Source organism: Nestor notabilis, unplaced genomic scaffold (assembly GCF_000696875.1).
Source record: "Nestor notabilis isolate BGI_N333 unplaced genomic scaffold, ASM69687v1 scaffold11510, whole genome shotgun sequence".
Lineage (NCBI taxonomy): Eukaryota > Metazoa > Chordata > Aves > Psittaciformes > Psittacidae > Nestor > Nestor notabilis.
Window position 1 is genome coordinate 39,440 of NW_009912498.1, and position 14,162 is coordinate 53,601.

General features: G+C 40.7%; 1 protein-coding gene across 1 annotated transcript in view; it reads left to right on the plus strand.

Annotated features, from left to right (window-relative positions):
- BCAR3 (breast cancer anti-estrogen resistance 3) overlaps nucleotides 1–14,162 on the plus strand; it is a 51,152-nt gene that overhangs the window by 32,768 nt on the left and 4,222 nt on the right. The window contains exons 3-6 of the mRNA XM_010019747.1: nucleotides 7,094–7,222; nucleotides 8,356–8,798; nucleotides 9,364–9,464; nucleotides 11,255–11,895. Coding sequence (XP_010018049.1) covers nucleotides 7,094–7,222; nucleotides 8,356–8,798; nucleotides 9,364–9,464; nucleotides 11,255–11,895 — 1,314 coding nt within the window. The remainder of the gene's footprint in view (nucleotides 1–7,093; nucleotides 7,223–8,355; nucleotides 8,799–9,363; nucleotides 9,465–11,254; nucleotides 11,896–14,162) is intronic.

Sequence of the window (14,162 nt, forward strand, 5' to 3'; positions counted from 1 at the left end):
GGTTTGAAGAGTCTGATACTATGTAATAGTTTTTCAATTTCCCGTGGTAATTTTATACAGTTTATCACACTTTCACTGCAGTATACTCCATATATATATATATGTATATCTTATATAGATGTATATCTATATATCTTAAAAATACAGATAACACAGGGCACTGATATTCTGTAAGTGATTCATGTTCAATGGGAATGGGAACGTTGCCCAGTAGATACTTACACATTTAACTTCTTGGTAATAGCTTTCATTCAGATACTTCTCGGATTAAAACAAAAACTTGCACAACTTGTAAAATCATTTTGATTTGGTAGTCAAAATCCCCAAGGTTCACTGAGTGAGGAGGTTAGGATTTGGCTAACTCAAACTCGGGATTTCTCAGGATCCATATTGTAGAAATGAGGCTGGCTTCCTAGCTCTGGATACAGTCATCTAGAAAGTTAAGGATTTGTTATCAGTGTAGTGTTGTAGTGGAAGGTGGCAGCTTTTCTGTGAATGTCAGGCAGGCTGAGAACATGCCCATGATGGAGTTTATTTGATTTGCAAGAGCTGTCAGTCACGATGGAAGTTTTCATGGTGATTTGTTACCTTTTCATCAGTAACCTCTAAAGCTGTTAGCTTGTTACCTAAAAAAGCACACAGAAATCTTGCGGCTTCAGAATTACCATCCTCCTATGTTAATTAATCCCTATTAGTAGTTCAAAACTTGTTTCCAGTATCTTGGGCATGGTGAAAGTGTTTATAGATGTTCTATGTCTCAAAAAACAATTAGGCTACTAGATAATAAATCTCAAATCCTGCAGAAGTTGGCTGTCACCTATGCAAAGAGACACCTACCACCCATTTTGTACCTCCCATTACTGAGTATAGCACTTGTTATAGTCCTGTGTGAACTTTGTGTGCTCTGGAAGATGAAGGAAAACTGCCCCTGTGAAGACATTGCCACACTTGTTCAAAATGTTCAAGTTAATCAGAAACTGTTTTCCTAAATTTAGAAACTCTTTTCCCCATTAGTTCTTTCTCAAAAAAATTATTTCAGATATCACTCTGTCCATGTGTTCTTGGTCAATGATACTGCTTTCTTATACAGGAGAAAGTAAAGACCAACAATAATGTTCTCTGTTTGCGCATGGGTACTCTTTTAAAAGCCTGGTGCAAGTCTGTTGGTTTTGGTGGCTGATTAGTAGAATTATAAGTGAAATTAAATACATTGTACTCATTATAATTAAAAGTAAAACGTATTATGAATTGATGTAATTGTATATTTTAAAAAATAATACTTGTAGTGCCAGTCAGTTATTCTGATCAGGATTACAAGAGCACAGGGTTAGAGACTTAAGGGATCTCTGCAGCCAGTGAAGTGTATCTTGATCCAGAATTGGAACTTTGACAAGAGAATGTTCATTTTTTGTGTGAACAAGTTGATTGCTCTCTAGTGGTTTGGAAATAGAGAAGTTTCATTCATTTTTCACTTTTCCAGATGTTTTTAGTGTCCAGTGTCTGTGCATCCGTCCCTTTCTTCTTTGTTTCACGTCTTTGTCTTCCCTCTTGGTATTTCCTGTCCCTGCCTCAGCACCCCCTTCACATTTTTCTGTTGATTGGTCTTGCTGTTAAATTATTCACTTGGCTAAAAGCTATGTAAATCTTGCAAAATTTAAGCTTTTGATGATTCACAAAGTATCTCCCATCTCTCCTCATTTATTTGGAGATTCTGTAGGACCTAGAGATTTTACAGGGTCAGAAAGTTGTAGTTCAGAGTTCATGTTGCGTTTAAGCAAAAGTAGCAGGCCTCTAGTGTTAGAGAAAAGAGATTTGGGAGAAAGCTGTAATAGATTTGGTTTAGATAGATACAGTACATTTATTGGAAGTTTAAGAAAGGCACTGGCTTATTTCCTGAATTACATCACACTTCAATTTTTGTAGAGCTGTTCTTATTTATCCCTAATAATTAATTCCTTTTTCATTTTTTCCGGAATCCTTCAAGGCAACATGAGCTCAGGTGGTTCCAAGGCTGCCTGTTGGGCTAATTTAAACATCAGCTGGCAGAGCTCTGCAAAGCACCAGGAAATAATTGAGATTGGATGGAAATAGTGGTCTCCTTTAGCTGTGTGCCTGTAACAGTCCTTGGCTGCGATTTAAGTACGTAATACTTTGCCAGAAGGATAGGAAGACAGGTGATGGGAAATTCCACATTATCAGAACTGAAGAAGGTCATCTAACATGACAGATTTTGGACCACTTCCAAACTGTCTAAAAGGTAAAAGTCTTGCCCTCATAATTCAAGCTGTTTAGAAAAAAAAACACCCCAACCAGCAAGAACAAAACCAATCCAAACAAGAAAATCCAACAAAAAAAAGCAACCCACTTAGTCACCTTAGAGAGGAATTAATAACAGTGGAGGTAAGCCGTGAAAGCTACAACATGTAAGACACAACATTGCATATATGTATATGTAGAAACCTGTGTGATTCTCATCTCAGCTATTTTGATATTCCACTGGTACGTGTACTTCACTGGAGTTGTTGGAGATATGAACTGAGGAAAGAGTCTACTGTCAGTAGGCAACAGAAATAACTGTGGGACTTCTGTTTTGTTTACCACCAGCCTTATACAGTAGATTATTCAGCACAATTAAAAATCTCTCTAATGTGAGAAATTCAGCCAGGGCGGTTGACACAAGAGCTTGCTACTGTGAGTTTCCTTTGAAGAGTGCCAATCAAGCAAATGAAAGTAACCCCTTGGATGCACAAACAACAGATTATTGTGAGTAATTACCATTAAAGTGTGTTCACAAGTTTCACGACTACAGCATAAGGTGGTAGATCAATTCCTTTTTAAGTTTACCCAAACTAAGATCATATTCTGATGTTTGATTTCCTTAAACTTTGATATTTGTATTCTAGATTAACATTTGCCTGAAAAACAAAATAGTATGTGACATCAAGGGTTCTTTGGTACATCTGTAAGCACAGTCTGCTTCTAGTTTAATGGTCCTGAAGTAGAAATCCTTTGTGAAATATAATAAACCTGCATGACATTTATTAAAACCACTAAAATTAGTGACTGGAAACCCCCCCCCCCCCCTTGGCTCTCTGTTCTCCATTGGGTGTGTAAGTAGGTTTGAGGGCTTCTGCCGGAGGTTGATAATACTGTATTGCTTGATAGCTTTATATTTTTCTTTTAAAGACCTGTTCACAAAAAGCTCAGCATGGCAGGAATATCTTAAAATAGCACCAGGACTGGAAACAATGCAACAAAAATGTGAACAAACAGTTCTGGAAAGCACATACTTAAGGGGAGTTCTTTGTAGGTCGAGAAAAGCATCTGTACTGGAAAAGAGTTCTTGATTTGCTTTTATATTCCAGGGATCTCTGACTGGGTTGTTACTTACTATTTGGAAATCTTAAAGAATTTAAGCTAGAAGCTTTCCTGTGTTGCTTCCACCATGTGTTGCTGAATATACTGAAGTCTTTTAATTTTTGCCCTAGGTTTTTGTTGTTGTTGGGGTTTTTTTTGTTTTGTTTTGTTTTTTTTTTTTTTTTTTTACTTTTTACCATCTATTCACTATCTAGCTGTAAATGTAAATTCAGGTTTCTTTCTGTCATTGGGTAGGAGTCAAGAAGGTGTGTTAGACAAAGAAATAAAATGAGGACTTACTACTAAACGAAGGTTTGTCACGATGAAGTTAGTGCAAATTAACAGCATACCATTACTGCCCATTAGCTTTTGGGTGCTCTTGGGAAATGAGGCTGAAGTACCTGCACCGTGTTGTGTGGACAGGTCACTTTCTTTTAAAAGGAAGCCCATTGCCACATTTTATGTTATGCTGTTGTAAGGTTACACTCTTCCTTATTTACAGCCTAGCATGCTTGTGCAGGCTGTGCTGGGAGTGGTTTTTGAGCCCTTACTTGCATGCTGTGGACTTGAGCGTATGCAGAGATTCTTGCAGGACCTTGGGTACAGTGTTTAGCATAGAAACACACAGGCTGATATGATTACAGTCGGTTCCTCAGTCACACTTCTCCTTTAATGGACAGGGGTTGGATAAGAAATCGGCCTCAACCAATAAAATATTGTCCAGGAAGACATGCTATTACTAAACTTGCTTACCTAGGCACTTTCCCCCCCATGTATTTTGGGATTTGTGCTAGCCACAGGAGTTCTTCCACTAAGTTCAGAGTTGCATAAGGGTTGTTTAAGCATGTTTGCTTCATCGCAGGAGATGTCTGACCTTTGGCAATCAGAATATGCTCAGTGTGGTAGACCATGGTGGAGAGGATTTTTAACAAACCAGTAATCATGAATGTTAGCAGTTTGGTTGGTTTGGATTCCTTAAATGTTTTTCTTGTTGTGTTGCTAGATGTATTTCAAGTGCAGTATGTGTCTCACGGTCATTTGACTAGTGAAAACTCTAAACAACTGGAATAAGTTCTAGATTTCTCTGCAGTATTTGTAATTCATGTGTATCTGTAACTTGATAATCCTTGGTTTTTAAGATAATCTGTGTCAGTACAGTGGATAAAATTAGCCCATACATGATGTATAGCTCTTGTTGTTGGATAAGAATCTAGCTCTCCTAAGCAAACTCAATTATTGCATTTGTATGTTGCAGTCTGTTCCATTTACAATAGCTTTGCCTAACACTGAGGTGCAGTGATATGCTTTTGGAATGATGGTAACAATCTGTGCAGTAGTTTTCTGTGTTTCAGGATTCCTATTCAGTCAAAAGCATCTTTCAAAAACATAAATACATTTCACTACAATTAAAGCAGTCATTCCTTTTGGATCAGCAATGAACATAGCTATGAATGTAACAGATTTGTATGCCATTACAACCAAATGCAGTGGTTTAGACTCAAGGGGGTACTTTAAAATTCCTCCAGCTGCTTCCTTGTGTGGTCAGGGGAAAGGTGAAAAATTACTCTCAATGTGTGTGTTCTTCACTCTACCTTCCGTTTATGTAAATGCTAAATACTTGTTGTTATTCTGTAAGATGTGGCAGTGAAATGTATATTCAGTAAGATGTGGCTAACAGTTAATCCTGGAATCAATGCCAGTCAGCTTTAAATGTGTACCCAGCCATTTGAATTGGGAAATGAAGTCAGGAGGTATGTGCCGCTGATCCTTTAGCTGTGTTAGTGTGATGGGTCACAGAGTTGGGGGTGGAGAGGGATTTTTGGCCTTACTTGACTTATGGTTTGATATTTTGGTATGTTTTTGGACTTGAGTGCTCACCAAACATCTTCTATGACTCTCTCCATACCTAGTAACTTAATCTCTTCACATTGTACGTGGTTTCATGAAAGACCCCTTGTAGTGAAGGTCTTTTGGGGTTTATTGTGGCATGATTCCTTCCTGCACAGGCTTTTCTTCTTGTAAAGCTTGGGAGGAGTTGGTGATAGACCTTGACTGTACAAAAGCACAAAGGATTTACTCCTTGTTGAAAATGCTTGTCCGATTTGGAACCACATTTGTATGGATATATACCACCCTTTTATGGTTCACAGAAGCAGAACTGAGGTGAAAAGTGATTCTTTACCAGGTGGTTTTTATCTTTTGCCTTCCTGTATTAGCTGCTTTGCTCATTTGCATTTGACTACGAAAAGCCTTAGTTTTCTCTGAGAAAAGCAGAGAGAAGAGGAGAATTTATCTCAGAATTTCTCTGGGCTCCCAGCATGTTTAAATAGTCTTGGCAGCAGAATGCCTCTTCTGGCGTTATTCCACCAAAAATCTGCTGTCTAGTAATCTGTTGTAATTCAGTCTGCTTGAAATCACAGGGAGGATTGTTGAAAGAAGTGCTAAATGTATGCCACCTGCTCCCATGGTTAGGTGCTGTGAATGCTCACTATGAAGAAGGAAATGCTATAGAGAGCAGAGTTCATGGAGAGAACAGGATTGGTGGGCGAGCATTCCCACTTCTTGTTTGAATAATGTATGGGTTGCATATTTACATCAGTGTGTCAGTGAAGGGAACCTGGGGGTTTTGGCTCATATTCAGAGCTAAGGAAAAAAATCTGTAACACACTGGAGCAAAATCTTGCATTTTAGTCAGTACTCCAGCTGGAGGCCCCTCTCTCTCATCCTCACTCCCTCCCTGTACTTTCTTTCAAGAGAGGGTATACTTTGATCAGTGGAGAATATTCTACATTGAATACATAGAATTCAGAACTGTACAATACATAGAATATCCTGCAATGAACCTGTTTCTCTTGAGCATCTTAGGCTTTAGAAACTCTTCAGCAACAGTAAGGCTGGGTTGGAGTCCCCAGCCCTTGAGGAATGTAAGGAAGACCAAAGAAATTCCCCCCACTGAGTGCTTATGAGAAGGAATGTGACAACTGTCTAGAGAAGATACTGCATGTTACTTTGTTAGCAACGCTGCATTCACAAGAAGGACTTACGAGCCAGCGTCGTCCCTGTTACCCTAAGAAGAGACAAAGCTGGGAACTTTCCAGAAAACTTTATAGTAGTTGTATAGTAGTGATGGAGATATCTCTAAAGAGTTCTTGTGTTTTGGGCTATCGGGCAACAGGAACTTTTTCCCCTTAAGAAGGGAACATCATGGATGTGCAGATTTAATGACCGTTAGAAGTAAGCCATCTAAGGTTGAAAGTTTACTTTGGCAAACTGAATTTAGTGCAACAGAAATAAACAGCCTGTTTTGATGCATTTGGAATGTTCTTAGTTGGATGGGTTCAAAGGCGATGGGGGAGAAAGAATCTGAATTGAAAATGGAAGTTTAAATAGGAGGAAGACTATTGGAGCAGGGCATTTGGGTTCAGCTCCGTTTTTGGGGGTATAGTTAGATTATTTTTGGGAAGAGGAAGTAAGAAAAGTACCTTTGTAGGTGTGTCACTGTTAGCGTGGTGTACAGACAGAACACTGTGCTCTGTTCTGTGTAGTGTGTAACAATCACACATTAGCTCACTGAATGCTGGATTTCACAAATGCAGAGGGTGAAGCCAAGCCAGCTCGCTGAAAGCAGCACCTGCATTCCAGTGGCTGGTGCAGATCATGTGATGGAAGTTATAACCCAGGTGAAATGTTAATCACTAAACTTGGCACAGTTGAAGCTTTTAATCTTTTATTACAGTTTTCTAGGGAGAGGCAGGTTATGGACAACAGCCCAGAAAAGCTGAAGAAGGAGTTAGAGGAAGAACTGCAGCTGAGTAGCGAAGACTTGCGTAGCCATGCTTGGTACCACGGACGTATTCCTTGGCAGGTATGTGGCCTTTGCATCGCCAATTGTGCTTTGGGCTTTTATAGACAAGCAGAATTGCACTGTAGTACTATACACATCTCTCTTATCTGCATTAATTGAGTAGAAACATAAGGCTTATTTGTGTGAAAGCTATGGTATTTATCACAGCTTAGCATAAAATGAGGCTGGGAAAAGATTCAGGGCAGACAACAGTGGGAAATACAGATATTTCGTGATTTGTGTGAATAAAGGTAGAAATGGAATTCAAGCTTTATATGAGAATACTATCCCCATGTGTTCAGGCACACTGACATTGATTTGGTTCAGTATTCTTAACCAAACCTAAGATATTCTTGTTTATTTTCATTCTTGCACTTGGAATATGGGGGAGGGGAAAAAACCCCACAACAAAATCTATGCAATAACTTGATGTTAATCCTTACAAACGTAGTTAAAAGGGGTTAAAGCTGTGGCTGAGTTGGAGCTTCGGTTCCCAGAGCGCCTGGAGCTCCCCCTGTGGGGCTCCCGGCTCTGGCCAGAGCTGCAGGCTGCCGTTCCTCTCGGTAAGGAGAGCCCGCACAGCACCCACGTACACTACACCCAAGATTGACTGTTAGATGCAGAGTTTATCACATGAAAGGACTAACTCGGAACAGGAAAAACAGGATTGCTCTGACTCTTCCTAGTACTATGCAGTATTCACAAAGAATAAAAAATGAAAGCTTCTGTCACTGAAGGTAATAATGAAAAGACAATTCTGGGGTCCTGTAGTAAGTAGGCTTCTAAATGTCAGTGTGACTGTCTATTTAGATGCTTTGAAGTCTAAAATCCTGAGTCATTGCTTTCCCTTCATGTCTTATTTTCTATTAGCAAACTAAAAGAAATACATATGTAAATGTGGGTCATGCTGCTGGGCATTTTCCAAGAAGCCCCTCCACATCTCTGCCATGGGATGAGCTCTTCTTACATTTGGTATTGGAGACATGGTTCTTCTACTGCACTTCACGCTTTGCTGTATATTTCTGGCTTTATCTGTCCTTCCAGAGCAGCCAGACGAAGTCCTATGTTTAAGAATATTTTATTGCAATGTGTTGTTTGACCGCTTGTTTTCTGATTCTGAAAGTCTTTTTTTGCATAATCGTTTTTCCTCAAAGGTGGCAGAAGGCCTGGTTCAGAGAGATGGAGACTTTCTGATCAGGGATTCTCTCTCCAGCCCTGGAAATTTTGTTCTCACCTGTCAGTGGAAAAATACCTCACAGCATTTTAAAATCAACAGAACAGTTCTAAGACTCAATGAAGCCTACTGCCGTGTTCAGTATCAGCTTGAACTGGAAAGCTTCGACAGCATCCCTGGCTTAGTTAGATACTACGTTGGAAATCGCACACCAGTATCAAAGCAGAGTGGAGCAATTATTTTTCAGCCTATCAACAGGACTGTGCCTCTCAGGTGTCTAGAGGAAAAGTATGGTGTAACTCCAGTCAGACAAAAAGAAGCAAGCATCCCTGAAGGAAAACCAGAAACTGCAAAAAGGCTGAGTCTTGGTATATCCAGCATGCAGTCCCCGGAGCAGAGCATACTCAGGGGCAATCTTTTGAGGTACTTTAATTTTGCTGTCCTTATGGAGGGAAATGAGGTAACTCTTTCAGCTCCTGCTGTAGGTGATGTGAATTTTCACTCTGATTTTAGATGGGAGGCTAGGTATGAGGGTTTGCTGATTCTTAGCAAATGAGTTGAGAGCAAATGTAGGCTCTGGAAGCACAACAGCAGTGCAGCTTGTTCTTAGCAAATCTTGACTAGAATAAAACAAAGGATTAAAATAAAACCTTCTTGCTGCTCCAGAGAAGCCTTTCTTTACATATTTGACTTGTGCAATAAAATGCCAAGTGTGGGATAATGGATCCTAATTTCAGTGTCCAAATCAAATGTTCCATTAAAAAGACTCAACACTCTAAGAAACACCCTCACAAATGCTGCAGGGTCACACATTATAGCCCATTCGTTGCTACCACAACAGCATGAAGTACCTTTTATTCTTACAAGCTGCCCAAGTGGGAAGCTAATGATCCTTGCGCTGGTTATGATATAATCTGGCAACTAGGTATGTATGTTAAGAGTGTTAGATATATTGATATGGTTTTGTTTGCATTTCTGTTTATCCTAGAAACAAAGAGAAAAGTGGTAGCCAGCCAGCCTGTTTGGATCATGTTCTGGAGAAAAGATTCCCTCTGAAGGCTCACCAGTCAGAGAGCTATCTGCTAATAGGTATGTTTTACAATTAAATGTTTCACGCTTAGAACCTCTGTGTGCCCAGGTGGTCTGTTCCACTTCATACCAAAGTGACATTATTATGTGTTCTCAGTCCTGTATATGCAGTCATATTTAACAGCCAGCGTAAGCTGTGTTAGCATATTGCTTGCTCTTTAAGTCATTGGAACAGGTTTTTTACTTTAGCAATGCACCAGGTAGCTGAGTACCTTGGCACACAGCTCAGCAGGCTTCCACACACAAGAAAACAACAGCTACAATTGGCATTAATGTCTTTTTGACAGTATGACCTTTCCTCACTTGTGCTTTACAAGAACCGACTTGTCTCACTCATGTCATTCTGACAAGTCTATTAAGTAGAAGCTCTGTTTCATGGAAATCCTATTAACTGCTGAAGTATGCAGGTGTGGTAGTGTTCCTCACCAGGAAGAAAGCACTGCCATGGATTTTGTACTCAGTTCTGTCCTATTTCTCTCAACCTTCCCTCTCACGCCATATCTTTTGCTTTTCATTTCTTTTGCTGCTGTCTGGTTCCATGGCCACTGTCGTTATCTTCCTCCAGTGATGCAAGGTGTACCAATACTTGATCAGTTGTTGATGGTGGCTTTTTATTTCTCAGGCTCTTCAGAGGTTAACCAATTGTATCCATGCTAACATACTGTGTAAGGAAGTTGCAAGGATGCATCTGTTCCCTATGGACATATTTTAGTGTTTCACTTCCAAGGCTGCTAGTCATTTTGAATATGATAGCTGTTGAAATTTGTAATGCCTATTGTGGAAAGAATTCTTGAGAGTCAAAGATAATACTGAGTATTTGTAAAGTGAGACTATATTTTGATAAGAGGGGTGCGCTCCTGTGTTTAACAGTTGGATGGACAAACATTCATAAAACAGTTTTCTGTTCATCTGTAGTCAAATCGATCATCTTATTCCAATCCATGGCTGCAAAACCTTTTCTTTTGGTACTACACCAGTAAATCTGAAGAGTACTGCTGTGTCACAGGGTCCTTCAAGCAGGTGCTGGTATCATACTGCTTATGAGTGGTGACAGGCTGTGATCTGCAGAAATTGAGAGCCAGCTGGAAATAAGCAGCAAAGCCCATGTGCTGCAACTGGCCACTTTGCTGTAGATACCAGCAAATGCACTGAGAACTGCCGACTGGGAATGTCTGGTACAGGCTTCAGTCCTAGATTGGATGCTGAGGTTTGAGTCCAGGATGAGGTATGAATACACAGAATCATGTGGATGTGTTTCTCCAGCTCTTCCTATCAACTACCATTTAGGAAAAAGATTAGCAACCCTGAAATTCATTCCTTCCATACCTTATAGCAGGTTCAGGCTTGACTTCGGGAAGCTTTTCTTTCATCTCAAACTTGTCATTCTCAGAAATGACTCATCTTTTATGTGGTGTGGCTGGAAGTTTCTGCCTTTATGGCCTAGATCAGGTTACAAAGAAGCCTCCTATTCCAAGCTGTGGAGACTATCCAGCTCTGACAATATAGCCTAGGTATGCAGCAGGGACTGGAATTATTGTCATCATTACCACAGAATAATATTATGGTGCAGCTGTTCTGTGTATTTGGGACTTGGGGAGGATCAGCAGGAGAATGGAATTTGCTGGCTAGCTCATTCCTCAAAATACAATTTCATATACATTTTTGTCAGCAAGTAATTGGCATGATCTGTCAATATTTTCCTCAGGAAAAAGCATTAAGAGATGAACCCTGGGACAGGCGTCAGGAATTGTATGTGTTTTGGCCTTCTAAAATACCATTTTCTCTTGCAGGTTCAAGACATCCATCTCGGTTACCTGAAGCAGATGCAGACCCCTATCCAAGCTCTCCTGCGTTTAGAACAGGCAGTGAACCTTCTCTAAGCCCCACAGTTGTGCAGAAAGTCACCTCTGAGTTACAAGTAGGAGAAGCTCTTAGAGGATCAGACAGTCAGCTGTGCCCCAAGCCTCCACCTAAACCCAACAAAGCACCCCTCATAAAGCCCCCAGATTCTCCCTTAGCTTCCCACAGTTCAGAAGGACACTACTGTGAACTGAGCCCTGCCAGAGATCCTGCAGCAACAAAGCAGCAGTTATATCAGAAAACCAGCTATGTGGAACATCTGGCACAAAAGGAGAGGGGAACACACTCATTCAGGAACTCTGAAACTAACTATTTGATCCTAGAAGATGACCCTACGATGAACTCTGCAGATCCTTTAGAAGCTTCAACTCGTATGGCAGAAGATGACAGCATCTTTTCTGCACCTGTGTTTGAGACAGTGTCTAGTTTTAAACCGAATGATTTTGAATCCAGACTACTTCCTCCTGAAAACAAGCCATTGGAAACATCAATGTTAAGAAGAATTAAGGAGCTTTTCACCAACAACAATCCAAAGGTTATTGCACAACATATTCTTAGAATGGACTGCAAGGTAAGAAAAAACTCCTGCATTTTATTTTGTATTGTGCAAGTTCATACTTTTAAAATAACTGATTTGAAAAGATTAATGGGTAGATTTGCAGCTAATGTAACAAATGTATTGACTTGTAGGAATTTTTAGGGTATTGGGCTATTGTTTTGTCCCCATTGGGAAAACAGGCTGTTTAGCCTGGAGAAGAGAAGCTGTGTGGAGACATCGTAGTACCTTCTAGTATCTAAAGGGGGCCTACAGGGGTGCTGGAGATGGACTCTTCATCAGGAACTGTAATGATAGGACAAAGGGTAATAGGTTTAAACTTGAACAGGGGAGATTTAGGTTGGATCTAAGGAAGAAATTTTTTACTGTGAGGGTGCTGAGGCACTAGCACAGGTCGCCCAAGGAAGCTGTGGCTGCCTCATCCCTGGCAGTGTTCAAGACCAACTTGGACAGCTGTATGGGTGTGTGGGGGGGAAAATAGCTATCAGGCCTTGTGCATTTCTCTCCTATGAGAACTGTATTGCCAGGGAATTGTTTAGAAAGATGTAAAAACCACATAGCGTTATTTTTCTACAGTGTAGACTTTGTTCAGCTGGCAGGGCTGGGAGATGGGCTGTCGGATCAGAAATATGGAAGGACAGGAGAAATCATTTCCTTGTGGGCTGATGACTTGGTCTAAATAAAGGAATGCAATTGCAGTTGAATCTGCACTTTGCTGGGGCTGCCAGGTGCTGTACCTGCCACAGAGCAGCTACAGGAACTGAGTGTCATGGGCCTTGTTGGGGTTTAAGTGCAGCTTGAGAAGCAGCATGTGTGGCTACTTCGTGGGCAGCTCCACTGCAGACAAGAAAGGAAGGGGGAGTTGAATAGTGGTGCTCCACAAGAAACATGTCTAGCACTCAGCTAGTGCTGCTGCACTGATTCACACCTCGGGTCTGGGAAGGGGGTAGTTCACTGGAGAAGCAGTGGGATGAGTGTGTGCCAGTCTCTGCCAGCTGCTGGGTTCCTGCCAACAGCAAACACAGCTTCTCTCCTCAGTACTGGTGTTGGCTGCTGCTGAGTGAGGCTTCATGCAGACATGGTGACTTGGAAGAGCTCAGCTCCACAACTGCTTGGTCTTTTCAGAAGTGATAGACTGTGGCTTCTTTTCTATGATTCCAAGAGTAGTACCAGCATTCTCTAACATTTTAGTTCTGAAATTTTCCTTTTCCTCCTTGAGCCTCATAATAAAAACCAGAATGTCTTTTAATATACTATTAAAGAGTATGTTGCTTGAAGGCACAGGATATGCATGCCTTAGAGAATTAGTAAGGGAGTTTTATATATGTTATATTCAATTAGCTTGTTATTAGTCTCCTTATTTTAAATTCTATAAGCTCTGGAATGGGCCCAAGGAAACTGGCCTGCTGGAACTTTGGGAGACTGCACAATTCATTAAGAGTCACCGGAGTGTTTTATAGAAACGGATTTCTGGGATTTGGAGCAGGAACAGTAACTGGCTGGGACATGTAGAGAAGTCTGTTTTATCTTCATCTTGCAGTGCTGAGAGCCAATGACATTCGTTTGTAACTTGCTGCATACTACCATGCTGATAAGAACTGCATGATGCAACAGGATTGGCATGCAAACTGGGAGAGAATAAATGCTTTGTACTGAGATCTGTGATAAGGCTGAAGTTCATAGCTCGTCATGAGTGGCATCAGTAGCTCAGTTTGCCTTTTAAATAGGGAGATTTCTAATAATGAAAGGAGCATCCATATGGTGATAGAGTGAATATCTGCTACTTGCAAGCCTTGGAGGGCTTTTTGTGACAAAGGAGTAGTAGTCAGTGTGTCTACAGGGGCTTCAGAGCACTCCTGCATCTCTAGAAGTGAAACAGGTTTTTCTACAGTGCTAGATTCTGTACCAGGGAGGCCTGTTGTGTGGCCCAGATTGCTTTCATCTTTTCATAACCAAGAAAAGCCTGCTGATCTGTCAGAAAATAGCAGGCAGATTGGTTTGTACATGTGTCAACATACAGGTCTTAAACCAGCAGATAATCTCACATTAGCATATTAATGTGGTTTTGCTTATAATTAGCGAATTAGCATATATAATTGCTATTGCTATAACCAGTAGCTAATGTTGTGTGTTTAAAAAGCAGAGACAAATTGGTGAGGGTGTCAGCTTTCACACGCTGGCTTCATTAGGCACTCAACATTCAGTGTCCTTCTTAAAGGCCTTCTACTCGTTAATCCTTATGAGGAGCCTGTGGTTTAATCCAAAAGCATTCAGAGCGACCA